General features: G+C 37.0%; 1 protein-coding gene across 1 annotated transcript in view; it reads right to left on the bottom strand.

Moving 5' to 3' along the window:
• The window catches only part of CHM (CHM Rab escort protein), a 198,384-nt gene extending 181,571 nt beyond the window's left edge, over positions 1-16,813 (bottom strand). The window contains exon 1 of the mRNA XM_030849074.2: positions 16,749-16,813. Within this exon, the coding sequence (XP_030704934.1) occupies positions 16,749-16,797 (49 nt within the window). The 5' untranslated portion in view covers positions 16,798-16,813. The remainder of the gene's footprint in view (positions 1-16,748) is intronic.
• Positions 16,814-20,361: the final 3,548 nt, after the last annotated feature.

Below are 20,361 nucleotides of genomic sequence, written 5' to 3'. Positions count from 1 at the left end.
TCTACCTGAAAAGGAATTCAGAATAATGATAGTAAAGATGATCCAAAATCTTGCAAATAGACAAAATGCAAGAAACATTTAACAAGGACCTAGAAGAAATAAAGATGAAACAAGCAACGACAAACAACACAATAAATGAAATTAAAAATACTCTAGATGGGATCAATAGCAGAATAACTGAGGCAGAAGAACAGATAAGTGACCTGGAAGATAAAATAGTGGAAATAACTACTGCAGAGCAGAATAAAGAAAAAAGAATGAAAAGAACTGAGGACAGTCACAGAGACCTCTGGGAAAACATTAAATGCACCAACATTAGAATTATAGGGGTTCCAGAAGAAGAAGAGAAAAAGAAAGGGACTGAGAAAATATTTGAAGAGATTATAGTTGAAAACTTTCCTAATATGGAGAAGGAAATAGTTAATCAAGTCCAGGAAGCACAGAGAGTCCCATACAGGATAAATCCAAGGAGAAATACACCAAGACACATATTAATCAAACTGTCAAAAATTAAATACAAAGAAAACATATTAAAAGCAGCAAGGGAAAAACAACAAATAACACACAAGGGAATCCCCATAAGGTTAAAAGCTGATTTTTCAGCAGAAACTCTGCAAGCCAGAAGGGAGTGGCAGGACATACTGAAAGTGATGAAGGAGAAAAACCTGCAACCAAGACTACTCTACCCAGCAAGGATCTCATTCAGATTTGATGGAGAAATTAAAACCTTTACAGACAAGCTAAAGCTGAGAGAGTTCAGCACCACCAAACCAGCTTTACTACAAATGCTAAAGGAACTTCTCTAGACAAGAAACACAAGAGAAGGAAAAGACCTATAATAACGAACCAAAAGCAATTTAGAAAATGGGAATAGGAACATACATATCGATAATTACCTTAAATGTAAATGGACTAAATGCTCCCACCAAAAGACACAGACTGGCTGAATGGATACAAAAACAAGACCCATATATATGCTGTCTAAAAGAGACCCATTTAAGACCTAGAGACACAACCAGACTGAAAGTAAGGAGATAGAAAAAGATATTCCATGCAAATGGAAACCAAAAGAAAGCTGAAGTAGCAATTCTCATATCAGACAAAATAGACGTTAAAATAAAAACTATTAGAAGAGACAAAGAAGGACACTACATAATGATCAAGGGATCGATCCAAGAAGAAGATATAACAATTGTAAATATTTATGCACCCAACATAGGAGCACCTCAATACATAAGGCAAATACTAACAGCCATAAAAGGGGAAATCGACAGGAACACATTCATAGTAGGGGACTTTAACGCCCCACTTTCACCCATGGACAGATCATCCAAAATGAAAATAAATAAGGAAACACAAGCTTTAAATGATACATTAAACAACATGGACTTAATTGATATTTATAGGACACTCCGTCCAAAAACAACACAATACACATTTTTCTCAAGTGCTCATGGAACATCCTCCAGGATAGATCATATCTTGGGTCACAAATCAAGCCTTGGTAAATTTAAGAAAATTGAAATTGTATCAAGTATCTTTTCCGACCACAACGCCATGAGACTAGATATCATTTACAGGAAAAGATCTGTAAAATATACAAACACATGGAGGCTAAACAATACACTACTTAATAATGAAGTGATCACTGAAGAAATCAAAGAGGAAATAAAAAAATACCTAGAAACAAATGACAGTGGAGACATAACGACCAAAAACCTATGGGATGCAGCAAAAGCCGATCTAAGGGGGAAGTTTATAGCAATACAAGCCCACCTTAAGAAGCAGGAAACATCTCGAATAAACAACCTAACCTTGCACCTCAAGCAATTAGAGAAAGAAGATCAAAAAAACCCCAAAGCTAGCAGAAGGAAAGAAATCATAAAAATCAGATCAGAAATAAATGAAAAAGAAATGAAGGAAATGATAGCAAAGATCAATAAAACTAAAAGCTGGTTCTTTGAGAAGATAAACAAAATAGATAAACCACTAGCCAGACTCATCAAGAAAAAAAGGGAGAAGACTCAAATCAATAGAAATAGAAATGAAAAAGGAGAAGTAACAACTGACACTGCAGAAGTACAAAAGATCATGAGAGATTACTACAAGCAACTCTATGCCAATAAAATGGACAACCTGGAAGAAATGGACAAATTCTTAGAAATGCATAACCTGCCAAGACTGAATCAGGAAGAAAGAGAAAATATGAACAGACCAATCACAAGCACTGAAATTGAAACTGTGATTAAAAATCTTCCAACAGGGCTTCCCTGGTGGCGCAGTGGTTGAGAGTCCGCCTGACGATGCAGGGGACGCGGGTTCGTGCCCCGGTCCGGGAAGATCCCACGTGCCGCAGAGCGGCTAGGCCCATGAGCCATGGCCACTGAGCCTGCGCATCCGGAGCCCGTGCTCCACAGCCGGAGGGGCCACAACAGTGAGAGGCCTGCGCACCAAAAAAAAAAAAAAAAATCTTCCAACAAACAAAAGCCCAGGACCAGATGGCTTCACACGCGATTTCTATCAAACATTTAGAAAAGAGCTAACAGCTATCCTTCTCAAACTCTTCCAAAATATAGCAGAGGGAGGAACACTCCCAAATTCCTTCTACAAGGCCACCATCACCTTGATACCAAAACCAGACAAGGATGTCACAAAGAAAGAAAATTACAGGCCAATATCACTGATGAACATAGTTGCAAAAATCCTCAACAAAATACTAGCAAACAGAATCCAACAGCACACTAAAAGGATCATACTCCATGAGCAAGTGGGGTTTATTCCAGGAATGCAAGGATTCTTCAATATATGCAAATCAATCAATTTGATAAACCATATTAACAAATTGAAGGAGAAAAACCATATGATCATCTCAATAGATACAGAGAAAGCTTTTGAAAAAATTCAACACCCATTTATGATAAAAACCCTGCAGAAAGTAGGCATAGAGGGAACTTTCCTCAACATAATAAAGGCCATATATGACAAGCCCACAGCCAACATCATCCTCAATGATGAAAAACTGAAAGCATTTCCACTAAGATCAGGAACAAGACAAGGTTGCCCACTCCCACCACTCTTATTCAACATACTTTTGGAAGTTTTAGCCACAGCAATCAGAGAAGAAAAGGAAATAAAAGGAATCCAAATCGGAAAAGAAGACGTAAAGCTGTCACTGTTTGCAGATGACATGATACTATACATAGAGAATCCTAAAGATGCTACCAGAAAACTACTAGAGCTAATCAATGAATTTGGTGAAGTAGCAGGATACAAAATTAATGCACAGAAATCTCTGCCATTCCTATATACTAATGATGAAAAATCTGAAAGTGAAATCAAGAAAACACTCACATTTACCACTGCAACAAAAAGAATAAAATATCTAGGAATAAACCTACCTAAGAAGACAAAAGACCTGTATGCAGAAAATTATAAGACACTGATGAAAGAAATTAAAGATGATACAAATAGATGGAGAGATATACCGTATACTTGGATTGAAGAATCAACATTGTGAAAATGACTCTACTACCCAAAGCAATCTACAGATTCAATGCAATCCCTATCAAACTACCCCTGGCATTTTTCACAGAACTAGAACAAAAATTTTCACAATTTGTATGGAAACACAAAAGACTCCGAATAGCCAAAGCAATCTTGAGAACGAAAAATGGAGCTGGAGGAATCAGGCTCCCTGACTTCAGACTATACTAAAAACCTACAGTAATCAGGACAGTATGGTGCTGGCACAAAAACAGAAATATAGATGAATAGAACAGGATAGAATGCTCAGAGATAAACCCATGCACATAGGGTCACCTTATCTTTGATAAAGGAAGCAGGAATGTACAGTGGAGAAAGGACAGCCTCTTCAATAAGTGGTGCTGGGAAAACTGGACAGGTACATGTAAAAGTATGAAATTAGAACACTCCCTAACACCATACACAAAAATAAGCCCAAAATGGATTAAAGACCTAAAAGTAAGGCCAGAAACTATCAAACTCTTAGAGGAAAACATAGGCAGAACACTCTATGACATAAATCACAGCAAGATCCTTTTTGACCCACCTCCTAGAGAAATGGTAATAAAAACAAAAATAAACAAATGGGACCTAATGAAACTTCAAAGCTTTTCCACAGCAAAGGAAACCATAAACAAGACCAAAAGACAACCCTCAGAATGGGAGAAAATATTTGCAAATGAAGCAACTGACAATGGATTAATTTCCAAAATTTTCAAGCAGCTCATGCAGCTCAATAAGAAAAAAACAAAAAACCCAATCCAAAAATGGGCAGAAGACCTAAATAGACATTTCTCCAAAGAAGATATACAGACTGCCAACAAACACATGAAAGAATGCTCAACATCATTAATCATTAGAGAAATGCAAATCAAAACTACAATGAGATATCATCTCACACCAGTCAGAATGGCCATCATCAAAAAATTTAGAAGCAATAAATGCTGAAGAGAGTGTGGAGAAAAGGGAACACTCTTGCACTGCTGGTGGGAATGTGAATTGGTACAGCCACTATGGAGAAAAGTATGGAGGTTCCTTAAAGAACTACAAATAGAACTACCATACGACCCAGCAATCCCACTACTGGGCATATACCCTGAGAAAACCAAAATTCAAAAAGAGTCATGTACCAAAATGTTCATTGCAGCTCTATTTACAATAGCCCGGAGATGGAAACAACCTAAGTGTCCATCATCGGATGAATGGATAAAGAAGATGTGGCTCATATATACAATGGAATATTACTCAGCCATAAAAGGAAACAAAATTGAGTTATTTTAATGAGGTGCATAGACCTAGAGTCTGTCATACAGAGTGAAGTAAGTCAGAAAGAGAAAGACAAATACCGTATGCTAACACATATATATGGAATTTAAGAAAAAAAATGTCATGAAGAACCTAGGGATAAGACAGGAATAAAGCCATAGACCTACTAGAGAACGGACTTGTGGATATGGGGAGGGAGAAGTGTGAGCTGTGAGAAAGCGAGAGAGAGGCATGGGCATATATACACTACCTAATGTAAGGTAGATAGCTAGTGGGAAGCAGCTGCATAGCACAGCGAGATCAGCTCAGTGCTTTGTGCCCGCCTGGAGGGGTGGGACAGGGAGGGTGGGAGGGAGGGAGACACAAGTGGGAAGAGATATGGGAATATATGTATAACTGATTCACTTTGTTATAAGGCGGAAGCTAACACACCATTGTAAAGCAATTATACCCAAATAAAGATGTTAGAAAAAAAAAGAGTTATGTACCAAAATATTCATTGCAGCTCTATTTACAGTAGCCAGGAGATGGAAACACCTTAAGTGTCCATCATCGGATGAATGGATAAAGAAGATGTGGCACATATATACAATGGAATATTACTCAGCCATAAAAAGAAACGAAATTGAGCTATTTGTAATAACGTGGATGGACCTAGAGTCTGTCATACAGAGTGAAGTAAGTCAGAAAGAGAAAGACAAATACCTTATGCTAACACATACATATGGAATTTAAGGAAAAAAATGTCATGAATAACCTAGGGTTAAGACAGGAATGAATCCACAGACCTACTAAAGAATGGACTTGAGGATATGGGGATGGGGAAGGGTAAGCCATGACAAAGTAAGGGAGTGGCAATGGACATCCATACACTACCAAATGTAAAATAGATAGCTAGTGGGAAGCAGGCGCAAAGCACAGTGAGATCAGCTCGGTGCTTTGTTACCACCTAGAGGAGTGGGATATGGAGGGTGGGAGGGAGGGAGACGCAAGAGGGAAGAGATATGGGAACATATGTATATGTATAACTGATTCACTTTGGTATGAAGCAGAAACTAACACACCATTGTAAAGCAATGGGATAAAACAGTACTGGGATACTACTAAACAGTACTGGGATGCTACATGGGATAAAACAGTCCTGGAATGGAGAGAAAGGTGAGAATTACTGACTGAAAAAGTTGCAGAATGACGTGTACCTAACGATCTTATTTTGTCGTGAATGTGTGTTTATGACATTATACATTTCCTGAGGGAGGCAGGGGCCTTGAAAAGCTGAAAACCAAAGGGCAAATAAATACAATTATTTTGGTGAATATGCATAACCTACTGAAGTTGAAGATTTGCAAGCCTAGAATACTATATAATAGCAGTGTGTGAGTGTGAGTGTGACTGTGTGTGTGTGTGTGTGTGTATGTGGGAGTATGTGGGGGTATTACAGCTATATGTATCTGTACAGATGAATCTCACAAGCATAACACTGACCAAGGAAAGCAAGTCACAGAAAGAATACATAGAGTAGAATTCCAAAAGTTAGACAAGTGTCAAAAACAGGAAAAACTAACAACATATGGTTTGGTGATATACACGTGATAAAAAACACTTTAAAAAAACAAGAGGACAATTAAAGCAGTTTACCATAATGGTTACAGCTGTGGGAAAGGAAGGGGAGATGGATGGTGGTGCACCCAGGGAGCTCCTAAGGTACTGGTAATATTCTGGTAGTGTTCTTTTTCTTTAGGTGGGTCATACATACGTGCCACTCACTTTGTTATTGTTCACTGAAAGAAAGAAATTAAAAATATGTATACATACACACACATATATTTCATTTGTATGTATGATATTCTGTAATAAAAAATATCCTAGGCCACACTGTAAAACTGCCTACTCCATCAGTCCACCAGAATCCTTTGAGACATCGGGGCTCTTCGACATACAACATTATTTCCAAACTTTACTATGATAAGCAGCTTTAAAATAGATGTTGTCACCCTTGTAGCTTTTTACCTCTATTGAATGATTTTTCTCACAATAAATTCTCAGATCTGGAGTTACTGAGTCTAAGGGAATGAACATATTGACAATTCTTGGTACGAACTGTTACTCTGCCAAAGTGTTGTCCCAATTTATAATACCATCAGCATTTCAACTGAATACAACTTCATCAACAATTAGTGACTACTCCCTTAATTTAGTGTTTTTAATTATCAGGTTATTTTGCATTTGACTATTAATCAGAAAAAAATATTTTCCCTGAAGTTTGTTGACTATTTGTAACCTCTCTTGTCTGTTTACACTCTCTGCCCATTTACCTGTAGAGATCTTGACATTTTTCATATAAATTTGAAGGTATTATTTTTACGTAATTAGTTCTTTGTTATGAGTTGCAAATACTCCTACTCTGTTTTCCTTTTTCTTTTAGTTTGCTATTTTTCAGAGTAGATGCTATAATTTTTTATATATTCAAATATTGCCTTGTGTTTCTTGAGATTTCAAAGAGGGAAAGTTATCATTTCTCTACAGATCAGATGACCCAGTCTATTCCCACTTTATAGTTCCGACTACACTCAAAGAGACACCCAGATTACTGGCAGAAAGTCCAAAAACTGATCATATAATAGAAAAAAAATAAAGGAAGTATTTCAATTCAGTGGAGAAAGAATAGATCGATGGTGTTAGAATAACCAGCTAATGATTTAGAAGGAAAATACCCTCATATTCTACAACAAAGTAAATTTAAGGTGAATTAAAATTTAAATGTAAAAAATAAAATGTTAAAAAAGAAACTAAGCATCAATATTTACTTAATCTTGGAGGGGAAGGCTTTCTATGCATATCTCCAAAGGCAGTAACCATAAAAGAAAAAAACATTTGATAGATTTCACTACGTGAAAATTATAAAGTTTCATACATGAGAAACCACCATAAAAATAGAAGGCAAATTTACAAAATACATGATAAAGATTTAAAGTCTTTAGTATATAAAGAATTATTACATGTTGAAAAGAAAAAAATGGCACAATAGAAACATGGGTAAGGGCAATTTCCAAAAGAAACATAATTGACCAATATACCTATTAAATAGTCAACCTCACTTATGATCTGAAAATGTAAATGCAAACAAGGAAATATTTTTTTTGGCTATGATGTTGATAGTAATTAAGAATAAGACATTCATAGACAATGTTGAAAGACTATGGGAAAATAAGCATTCTCATACTCCGCTGATGAGATTAGACTGGCAAACTTTCCTTAAGGCAATTCATCAATACAAATCAAAAGCTTTACGTAACCACCTCTATAATTCAATTTAACAGTTACAGTTCTAGGTATTTATCCTAAGGAAATAATTAAATACGTACAAAAGATTTAGGCACACCATGTTCATCACAGCCTTAGTTTATGAAAGTGAAAAACTGAAAACCTTAAATGTCCAATAAAAGTTGCTAATTTAAATAAATGACAGGACATTTATAGAAAATAATATTTACTAAGCATCTACTTAATATGACATTTAATAAACTTTTGGAAATGACATAATCGTAAAGATGAAGAACAGATTAGGGGTTGCCAGGGTTTAGGGATGTAGGTAGGAGGGAGGTGTCCATGGCTATAGAAAGGTATCATGAGAGAGTATGATGAAACTGTTTTGTATCTGGATGTGACACCAGTCTTCATGTGATAAAACTGTACAGAACTAAACACACACGAGTACATGTAAAACTGGTGACATCTGAATAAGGTCACTGGGTAAGGTCAATTACCTGGTTATGCTACATGTAGTTATGCAAGATCTTACTTACCACTGGGGGAAGCTGGGTGAACATATACAGGATCTTCCTATATTACTTCTTACAACTGCATGTGAGTCGAATTATCTCCAAATGAAAAGTTTTTTAAAAAGACACTGAGGAAGAAGATTTGATTAACATGGAATGATGTTCATAACATACTGTGAAGTGAAAAACAGAATAGCATACACACATCTATACACACAGGTCTGGAAGTATATTCCTAAAAGTGTTAGTTATTAATATTATTTGTTAATGACACGGCTCTTGGAGGGAAAAGATACCACATCTACTGTCAATTAAGATGCATCCATTGCAAGTGCTGACAATTGTTGACAATTATAGGAACCAAAAGAAGAGTCAATTAAAAAAAGAAAAGCTTCATAAACAGAACAATGAGTCTCATACTTGATCTTGAAAATTCAATTTATAAGTGCATAAAACTAAAAAACATTTTTTTAAAAAGACAAAATGGCAAACCCTCCCACATGCACAAATAGCCTATAGCTGACTTTTAACAATGGTTTTATTTCTGTGGGAAATTACGTATCTAGTAATCAGTGAATAATTCCTAGGGAAACAGATTATCACTTGAAATATGACTGTATTTTCTGATCCCATTTCTAGCCATTACTTTAGTGGCTGATTCTGTTTTTTCAGTTTTAAGGGATAAACACAACCAAGTCATTCAGTTCACCTTCATCAAAAGGTCTGCGAGTTGACAGATGTCATGATGCTGTCAATAATGAGTTAACACCACAAGGCTGTGCTGGAATCAGGATTTTAATGTCAACAATGGTAACTCCCTAAAATGAAGCAACTGTCAACTGCTAAGCTAGAACACAATAATCTAATCTTGAGAGTATAAGCTATTTTTTCACATGGAAGAATCCAACCAGCTAAATCTAATACCTAGCCAGAGTAACTCCAGTCTTAACAGTTTGACCTCGGTCAAACTTAACTAAGCCTTAGGTTCCACATTTGTAAAATGGAGATAACAATAAGCATCTAACACGACAAGGTTACTGTGAGAATCAGATGAGATAATGCATTTTAAGGGCTTAGCATTGGATTCAGCATAATAAATGCCAGAAATAATTTCATATATTTAACAGTGTGTTGTACATACTAAATTTAATTCTATGTCCTCTATTTGGCCTAGATAGCTCATGCCAAAGTAACATAGAAAACTAAGGATTAGAACACAACTCAGCATCTTCCTAATATGCCTGCTATCTGTATGTAAAACCTTCTTTGTCTGTACTTTAGCTTGTGCAAACTTTTCCATAATTATTTTAAATGCATATACAGAAAAGCAGTTTAACCAATGTGCAAATTCAGATCACAGATACATGATCCAAAACAGTTGAAAGCAATACAAAATGACTAAAACTGCCATTAACCAAAAGCCATTGTAACTCAACATCAACACTAGGCTGGACAAAAAAGATATGTATGAACACTACTCGGGAGAAAAAGCAGATGTTGGTACTTTTGTAAATGTGATATAAACCAAATCAGTCAAGCGGTATGACATTACCCACTTAAACTCTTGGTAAAATCTAATATGAGATCAAACACTCAAGTGAAGCACTACCCTGGCGAAAAGCTGCCCCTGGTCTCTTCACCTATTTTCAAACTATTTTTTAAATAGTCCCATTATGATAACATGATAGCTCTCATAATCACACTTGGAGAAATCAGTATCTGTGATAAATTATCATCTTTTTACACTGCCCTTTAATAAGATTATTAGAAAAGCAAAAAAGAATAAATCAATCTTTCAAAGTATCCCTATTTTGTTGGTCACAACTAAATATCCCCAAAATGTTTCCAATCTCTCTAGCATATATACATAATACATACATGTGCATATATTGACATATATGTGTATATATATGTAGTTTTGTAATATACATATTAATATAAACTGGGAACTGATGATTTTTAGACTATTTTACTTTTTAAACCATTTACATACATAGCAGGCACAGCCTAACTTTTCAGTGTAAAGACTGTAGTGAAACTGAATAGCAGATGATTTAGCATGAGTAACAGTTCAATTACATGGAATTATAATTGTTTCTGTGCACTGGGATTTTATGTGAAATATGAGAATGTGATGGTGAGCAGCCATGTTTGATTTTAATTGCTGTAGCTTGAGTTCTCCAAAACGTCATGAGGATACTGGAGAAAATGAGAAAATGACGTGAGGCATGGGAGATGAAAATGATGCTGCGGAGAGAACTCTGGTAACAGATGCGCCTCTCTCTGAGGGACTGGCTCAAACTTATGATTTACAGGGAAGCATAAGCCTCTCCAGAGAGTCTTCTCCAGAGTTATATAATTCCCTTTACTTTTCGAGGTATTGAGCGCAGAAAAGGCATACTTTTCCATCAATAAATGCCTGAAGAATTGCAAAGCATTTTTCAGAACAGCAAAACCTGTAAGCTCTCTTTAGCTCCTTCAGCATTCTTACACTGACAAGGAAGAGTTTCACACTATGCCTCAAACAAGACAAATCTGTTCAAAACAAATGACAAATAATGCAAGCTGGTGAACAAAACAGAGTAAAAGAAGAAAAAAAAAAAAGGAAAGAAAACCGTCAGTTAAGAAGTCTGATAGAAATAGTGGTAACAGACACACAAAGGTCTTTCCCACCAAACGGCCAATGGGAAGAGGAGGAAGATGACTCAGACACCTGAATCTTTCCACTGCTCTCCATGAAAACTATGAGCCTTTCCTTGGAAGCATTCACGTAACAGTAGTGATGATAAAAGCACCTCAGTACGGTATTATGGGCTATAAAAATCAACTATGTTTTCTGAGCACTTACTAAGCATTTTACAGAATTATTCCATTGAATCCTCAACACAGCTCTGTGAGATTTATTCTCTTTTAGAGATGAGAAAATTGAAACTTAGACATTAAGGAACATGTGTGAGGTGGCACAAGCAGCATAGCTGATTCAAACACTGTCCCATTTCAGAGCCACCTTGTCAATCACTACACTATGCTCTCAAATGAGATACATACATGTCAAGGTAAATAAAACATATGGATGGTATAGCATTTGTAAAACCAAATGACTTTTGAAATATTATTTCATTCCTACTCACTACGTTATTCAGTTAATCAATATTCTCTAAACTTTAAAACATTTTGCCCCTAGCCACCCCCAAAATATATATGAATATATGTATGTGTGTGTGCTTCACACAGTGATACACACATGAAATATATGTTTCATGAAACTATACTCATCCTGGGACTTCCCTGGTGGTCCAGTGGTAAAGAATCCATCTTCCAACGCAGGGGATGTGGGTTCAATCCCTGGTCGGGGAACTAAGTGGGCAACTAAGCCCGCACAGTGCAACTACTGAGCCCACGCACCTCAACTAGAAAGAGAAAACCTGCACGCCACAACTAGAGAGAAGCCCACGCACCACAACAAAGAGCACGCACACCACAACGAAGATTCTACGTGCCGCAACTAGGACCCAACACAGCCAAAAATAAAAATAAATAAATAAAATATTTTTTAAAATGTTGCATCCAAATAAAGAAAAAAAGTATACTCATCCTTACTACATGTAATATATTCTAATACATATTCTATTCTACTTGTTTTTTTTAATGCTGGAATTGATTTCATGACCCACAAATAGGTGGCATCTTGCAATTTAAAAAAAAAACAACTCTGCTCTAGACTACAGGTTCATGGATATTTGGAAATACAGGCAGAGAAAGTATGGACATCCTCCGATATTAGAACCACACACAGGCATCCTGGGAGAGGATTAAATAAGATACATATATAAGAAATCACTTGGCAGAGAGTCTGGCATAAACAGGTATTTAGTAAAAATCAGTTTCCACGATACCTCCTACAACATTACCATCCCCCAACGTTTAGAGAAGTGAAGTTACTCCACCACCATCATAAGCATTATAGTCAATAAGCTGCTGGCCAAAGTTAACCACCTTAAAGTTTCAATGCTCAACTAACATCAAGAAATGGAGCTGTGCTACCTACATGACCTTTCCTGATGAAAGCAGCTTATCATTTCCAAGAAAATTTTTTTTATGAACCATTTTGATAGAAAAATTTCTGAAGTATATCAAACACTGACTTGACTTCTTAAGAGGACTATACAGAATTGTCTTTTCTCAAGGACCCAGGGTCATAATTATGCACACACAATGGCAAATTTTAGAACTGGTAGATGCCTACCTTAGAGGTCACCTAATTCAAGTCTCTCACTTTACAGATGAACAAATTGACGTCCCAAGATGTTATGCAATTTTCCCAAAGTTACCCAGTAGGAAGGTTAAGTGATTCCCATTATGCCATGCTGCCACATCGATTTCGGACTATGCTGAGCATGATCTAGCAAGGTAGTCAGGATTTAGGAGCAATACCCCTTGTAATTTACCCCATATTTGTTATTTTTGTTATCTCACTTCTTTCCCCATAATCTTTAGCAATAAAACTCTTAAATCAAAATAGGGTCTATGTGTTTGTGCTCTGCAGGAAAAATGTTAAGCTAGTCTACTCCACAGACCATTTAGGGGAAGAATTCCAAAATATAATATGTGTGGTGTACCTTAGTAAGGAAAGGGATGCAGAATGAATATCTATGTGGCCTTCAGAAAGCAAGAAGGATGCACTGAAAAGGCTACATTGGCTTAGAACAGCTCTGAGCATGTGACAGTCAGGAACCCCAAACAGCTCCTCAGAATAGGCAACACAGTAAATGTCACAAGGGCAGGGACTAGGTTCTCAGTAAATGTGGGTTGAATATTCTAAAAAATGTGTAGTCTGTCACTACACTAAATGGTGCCAGGTCATTGTGCTGTCTGATGTAGGTTTGCATTTTAGGTGTTTGTCTCTCCCCTTTCCCGTAAGGATATGAACTGTCACTTATGTCTAATGACACCTCCCAAACATGGCTTTTGCAGAAGTTGATAACGTTTCCTATATCTTCTAATAAGATGCTTCTAATACACTCTGAGCATGCTAGAATTTTCTAAAATAAGAAAGAATATGCTCTAAATAAGAGAATGAGGGATTCCTCTATGTAAGAAGCATGCCGATATTATCCCATAACTCTTGTAACTTCCATCTTGTCTGCCCTTTTGTTGAGTGGATGGCTCTGCTGCGGGTTACAGATTACACAGTTTGCCAGATACGTCACCTGCAGTGAGGTATTATGCTACTGGGACTATTTTTAACCTGCAACCGATGATACTTCTCTGTAACCCACAAAATTATCACTCAAATGTCTTTAAATGGCAAAATGTCTTTAAAATGACAACCATGCACCCAAACTGAAGGCCATTTTCTAGACACTTATTACTATATCTATTTTTACAAATAATTGTCAGGATTTTTTCATTAAATTTTTTTTATTTTATATTGAACTCACTATATCTATTTTTGTCCTCTCCCTTGAGACTCCATTTGGTGCTCCTTCCTTATTCCATTTTCTTCTATATCTTCCATGGTTCAAGTACTTTATCTTATTCTTCTGCCTTTGGGTGTTCTAGTGATATTTCCTGTATTTTGTAATCAGGAGGAAATGGGCTTAACTAAGAAAATACATACAAAACTTTATTTTCCCATAATCTCTTCAAAACATGATCTTAAGGAAAACGTTGTGTTATGAAGAATGAAAAGAAATACAAATTAATCAAGGTCAAAGGGGTTTAAAATATTATCCACAGATTATTTTACTTGATAAAGCAATTGTCTCTTGATGACATTTAACTAGAACTAAATCTGCTAAAAGAAAAACTGCATCTCATAGCCTATTTCTTCATGTTTCTGATACATGCATGATTAATTCTGCTTTTGTTATTAAAACTGAATCTTTGAAACACTGATTTTTCTATGATTTACTCAAGCTAGTACATATAGTAAGGCAAACACATTTTAAAGACCACTTTCAGCAAACTATTTCAGAAGAGAAATATTCCAAACACATTAAAAATCATTCTTATTCAGTAGTGATTGGAATTATTGGATTCATTTATTTGGGAAATGGCTTTTATCCAATTTTTCCAGTTTGACTTACCTAAAAACAAAGCTTCATATCATAAATTTAAAGAATGTGCTTGAAAAGTAAAAACGTGTTCACTAAGTGATATGAAAAACTTCTAACTCAAATAAGTTCTTCCCACACTTTGAGAAATAACATTACTCTCACGGAAATAAGTCTAAAATGAATCTTTTTCCAAATACACCAGATACCCCTGATGCAATTTTCTGGATCACTCACAGAATCTTCCTACCTCTATCATAACGGACTCTAACAGGATGGATGTAATCCATATTATGAACTGAACTAGAAGGCAAAATACGTCTCATATAAGAATTAACAGCACTTAATGATAAGAATTAGCACTCTTATCAATTAAAATTTGAATCAAGATAAGAAAAAGTATCTTAATGATTCAAAGTAATTTTTAAAACGCCCTAAGTGCCAAGGTAAAACAACAACAAAAGAAGGCAGTAACATAGGACCCAAGTATGGTATAACAACTATTCTAAAGTGGATATTGTTCTAAGTTTTAGGATAGACTGGAGAGAATAAATAAGAGTCTGTTGACTCCTTCCAGCTCTCATCCAACATCTGTTCATAGCAGCTACAGCAAGGTTATCTGTAGCCATGCAGTTTTCAGGTTGAGAATAAACATGTCCTTGCTGTTTTGAAAACAATTACCCAGGTACAACTAGAACAAGATAATTTTTGGTTAGACAACACTGGAAAGGTTATCTAGTTTACCCTCCCTATGTTCATAAACAAGGAAACTGAGGCTCAGAGAGATTAAGTTCCTAGCCCTAGCAACTCACACAGCTAGTTAATGGCCAAGCAAGGTCTAGAACCAAGTTTTCCAAATTATTTCTATTAATATGGGTTAACTCTGAGGGTCAGAGCCACTGATTCTCCTTCTGGTATGGAATTGACCTTTGGAAATTTACCGGCTGTGTGATCTTGAGCAAATTGCAACCTTTCTAAGCCCTTTTGCCTCCTCTGTATAGTGTAAAGAATACGTACTCTAACAAGATTGTTGCGAGGATTATATACAGCTTGTAAAGTGCTTAGCACGTCGATTAGCAAATAATAAGCATTCGAAAATACGTAGTTATTATTTTTACTCCCGACCTGGAAACATGGCTGCTCCTACTGTTTAAGAAGACAATGAACTGAATTCAACACAGTGGACAGGGTCTCAACCACCGGGGTTCCCCAGCCTCCCACGTTCCGTAGACAGGAGAAAACCCCACCCAACAAATTATTTCACCCCATCTAAAATCCACCCTTTACACTGTTAAGAAAAACAAAATACCAACTGCTGCCAAATGTTTTCTGCCACGTGTTGTACGTGTAATTTGTCAACTATAAATTGCAGGGGGAGTTCTGGCACCACCCAAAACATGAAGAATAAATGATGGGAAAACAAGGGGAAGATAAGATCACACACCTGAACTGGACTCACAGACGCTTGTTCTCAGCTCATTTAGCTGTTGGTAGATAGGTGGGTGGTATAAAGCAAAATGATTTCTTTCAGCACCATAAAGCAGGAATAATGGCCACCACAACAAATTACAACCCCCTAGGCTTCTCAGCAAAACATAAAAGAATCCATTTCATCGCCTTAGTAAATTAAAACGTACACGGGCAACAACTGAGTAACAAAATGTATCCGAGCTGCACTGCACCTTAGGATTACATAAATATATGAAAAATTCCTATAAAATGGCGAGACAAAATGATGGGGAATATCACCTTGAAACTAACAAGGAGGAAATTATGTCATGCCAAAGGTGTCTCCATTGACAAAATCCCCACCCTCCGTTCTCATGACACTGCAAACCCACCTCCCTCTAAGGAAATTACAGGAATCACCCGCAGCAACCAACCTCAGCAATCGACATCGAGCAGATCGACCCCTACTCAAATGGCGCTAAGCACCGCGGGTCCAAGCCCCTCCCTGCAGCTGCCAAGTCCCGCGCTGGCTCCAGACTACTTCGCTTCCTTTCCGTCCTCCCTCTCACGCTCGACCCCCAACATTTCTCGCCGACCCTCGCCACTGACAGAGAAGGTAGGAACGGGAAAGACTTCCTACACTGTGTCCAGGGAGTACCAGAGCCACACATACCCGTCCCTATTACGACCACATCAAACTCCGAAGGTAGATTATCCGCCATCTTGACAGGAAACGTGTCATGTGACTATTGCTTGTGGAAATGAGATCAAGTTAAGCATTGCTGTGGTAGAAGGCGGAAGGGAAAACACTGCATTCTGGGTATTGTAGTTCCTGGGTGGCGGGTCCAGATAGGCGGCTACAGCATTGTATTTGAAATGTTTTATGCGAATGTTAAAAGCTCGATTCATTTTCCAGGCTGAGTGCAGTAACACTTTTAGCCTGGAGTTTTGGGGTAGAAAAGAGTTGTAGATTTTTACTCTGATGGCTAGGATGAATGTGGGAAGACCTGGGAACCCCTTGACAATGATGAAGCAAGAATTGTTAGGAGACAAGGAGGGCGGAGTGAAATTGAAAGGGGATTGCTTTGTGAAGAAAGGAAATTTTCATTCCAGCCTGGAAACTGTTTGTTTCCCCCAGCATGTCTGTATTTTCGTTTTGGCCTGCGAGGCATAATTTTTCACACCAATACCTTCAAACTCTATCCCTTATCTTTTTTGTCTCTGTCTCCCCAATGAAAACCCACAAAAAATCTCGCCCTAGCTTCGCCAGAATGGAACCGTCATTGCATCTGCATTTGTTCTAGTTAGTCCGATCAGCCACCTTGGCCATATACATATGCAAAATTAGTCTTGCTTTACAGGAGGGAAAAAAGTTATGAAAACATAGTAGTTGCTTGATAGGCGTTTATTGATTCTGAATCTGGTTTTATATATGTATACAAGGAGTTCATACAAGATTTTCCCAATAAGGTACCACAGAAATGATCAAGGTAAAGTGGCCTTTATATTCAAGTGATTGTATTTGTTGAAGAGGATTTAGATTACCTGTGCCAAGCAGCTAATGTAGCTCTGGTAAGTATTTTCAAGGTCGGCATCCTCCCACCCGTACCGCCAGCCCCGTTATTTAAAATGCTTTGCTGTCTGACAATTCCAAAGCAAAAAAGAGGTAGAGAATGCATGGGAGTGAGGGAGGGTAATTTTCGGATCCCAGAAATTCATTGTGTAGTTATTTTACCAGAGTTTCAAGATAATTCAGAGAGTGCAGTGGTGGACCTTCCCTTACGCCACCTGACTGACCTCTGAGCTGTTTGTGGTTCCCCAGTCACACTGTTGTTCCTTCATCATGGAATGATCTTCCCGTTCTCTAGCTAACAATTATCCCCAAGGCTGAGAGTCATTTCCACCACCTCCTTCTTACATTTCTTCCCTATACTGGGTTATATTACCCTACATTGTGCTACCCCTCTGTCATAACCTCCCATATTACACTGAAAATTATTTGCATTTATGTTGGTTCCTATACTGGACACATATTCCCCAAAATACATACCCAGATATACAATACCCTAAATTATAAGCCCCTATATGACAGGGATTGTGCCTTACTTATCTTTTTACCCCCTGCATCTAACATAAGCCTGGCGTATAGTAGGAATTCAGTAAGTGTTTGCTGAACTAAGCTTGGCTCTGATTCCTCTAATAGATGGTAAGTACTATAGATTCAGAAATTTCCTAACAAATATAATCACACTGTGAAGCTACAACTCATTAACTCATTTAATTTTCCTTAAATACTCATTGAGTACCTACTATGTGCAAGGCACTGATTTAGATGCTGGGATTACAGCAATGAAAAAACAGAAAAAAAAACCCTGTCTTAATGAAGTTTACATCTAGTGAAGTAAAACAAAATAAACAAGTAATTACGCTGTAGTGCTAATTTTCCACTATGTTTTTCCCCAAATTTAAAATCCTTTTCTTCCCCCTGAGGATAGAGAGCACAACCCTCAAAAAGATAAAAGTGACAGCCTATACTTAGCTGCCCTTTCTTTAAAGTTATCACATCCTCTCTGGGCATAGAAAAGATTATTATATTTGAAAAATATAAAGCATCTGCATAGAGAAAACGCTTAAAATACCTTTTCCTCCCAATGTATTTTTGTTAATTTTTTGCAAGGCAAAAATAAATGTGAGAGTTGACAACATCAATAAAATAGCATAAAGCAAAGCAGCTTAATTGCTGTCTATTTTATTATTCTAAGGACATCTATTTTTGAGAACTGAAATATTTTATTTGGATAAATCACAATACAATGAGATGATGGATACCTACAGATTGAGTACCCTGTTAAATCACTGTGACATTGATTTTTTACTTAATGTTTTCCTGAATTGAAAAATCACAATTCCCTGAACATTTACCTTGTATTCAGAAGCTTATTCAAGTGTGGGATCTGATGTATCATATTTTTACAGACCAGTAATTTAATGGTCTCCTCTATGCCTTTCCTTTGAGCTCCAAATCCATATATCCAACCCCTTACTCAATATCTTTTCTGAACATGTCCAATACTGAATTCCTGAATACTTCATCCCCACTCCCAAACCTCTTCGTCTAGTGTTTCCCAGCTTAGAAATGGTACCACCTTCCAATCAGTTACTCAAGTCAAAAACTTAAGGATCATCCCTGATATATTACTCTCTTTCATCCTTAAACCAATCCATCAGCAACTCTTGCCAGATTTATCTCAAAGATATGTTGTAAATATATCCACCTCTAAATCTGTTCTGCCCCCATAATCTCTTCCTAAACTGCAATAGATCCCAGCTGGACACCTCATTCATGCTTGCTTCTCCCCAGTCCACTCCCCACACTGCCGGTAAACTTTTAAAAATTCAAACCTGATCATGTTCTCCTTTACCTAAAAGGTTCATGATTACCTATTGCTCTTAAAATCTACTCCAAGATTTTTAACGTGTTGTAAAAGGCCCTGCTGAACTCAACAGTCTCATCTCATACCTCTCACTTTTCTCTAAGCTCCAGCCATATTGGCTCTCCCTCCTTTCCTCTGATATCCCATACTTCTTCCTACTTCAGGGCCTTCCCACATGCTCTTCCATGTTCCTGAGGTGAACTTTGATCCTTCTTCCCCCTTTCTTCTAGCTTAATCCTCATTTTGCAGTTCATTCGAAACAACACATAATCTGGCAGGTGCCTCGGTCTATCTTAGGATCTCACCCTATACTCCTCCTCTGTTGAACTTTTCATGATGGGAAATATCAAGTTCCTTATGCAATTACGTGTTTCATATCTGCCATCCTCTTAGAAGGTAAGTTCCACAAAGTCAAAGACTGTTCCTATATTGTTCATTATTATATTCCCAGTACATCATTCAGTGCGTGGCAAAAAATAGACACTCAAAAATATTCCACTTATGAGTATATATCCAAGGCAAATAAAAACACTATCTTGAAGAGATATCCATATTCATTGCAGCATTATTCACAGTAGCCAAGATATGGAAACAACTTAAGTGTTCATCAATGGATGAATGAAGAAAATGTGGCATATATATGTATACTAGATATAAATATTATTTAGCCTTAAAACAGAAGGAAATTACATGGATGAACCTGGAGAACATTATGCTAAGTGAAATAAGCCAGACACAGAAGACAAATGTCACATGATCTCACTTATAAGTGGAATTGTAAAAAAAAATTTTAAGTCAAACTCATAGTAGCAAAGAGTAGAATGGTGGTTACCAGAGGCTGGGGGTAGGAAA

This window comes from Globicephala melas, chromosome X (genome assembly GCF_963455315.2).
Source record: "Globicephala melas chromosome X, mGloMel1.2, whole genome shotgun sequence".
Taxonomy (NCBI): Eukaryota; Metazoa; Chordata; class Mammalia; order Artiodactyla; family Delphinidae; genus Globicephala; species Globicephala melas.
This window is presented reverse-complemented; position numbering and strand designations above follow the sequence as displayed.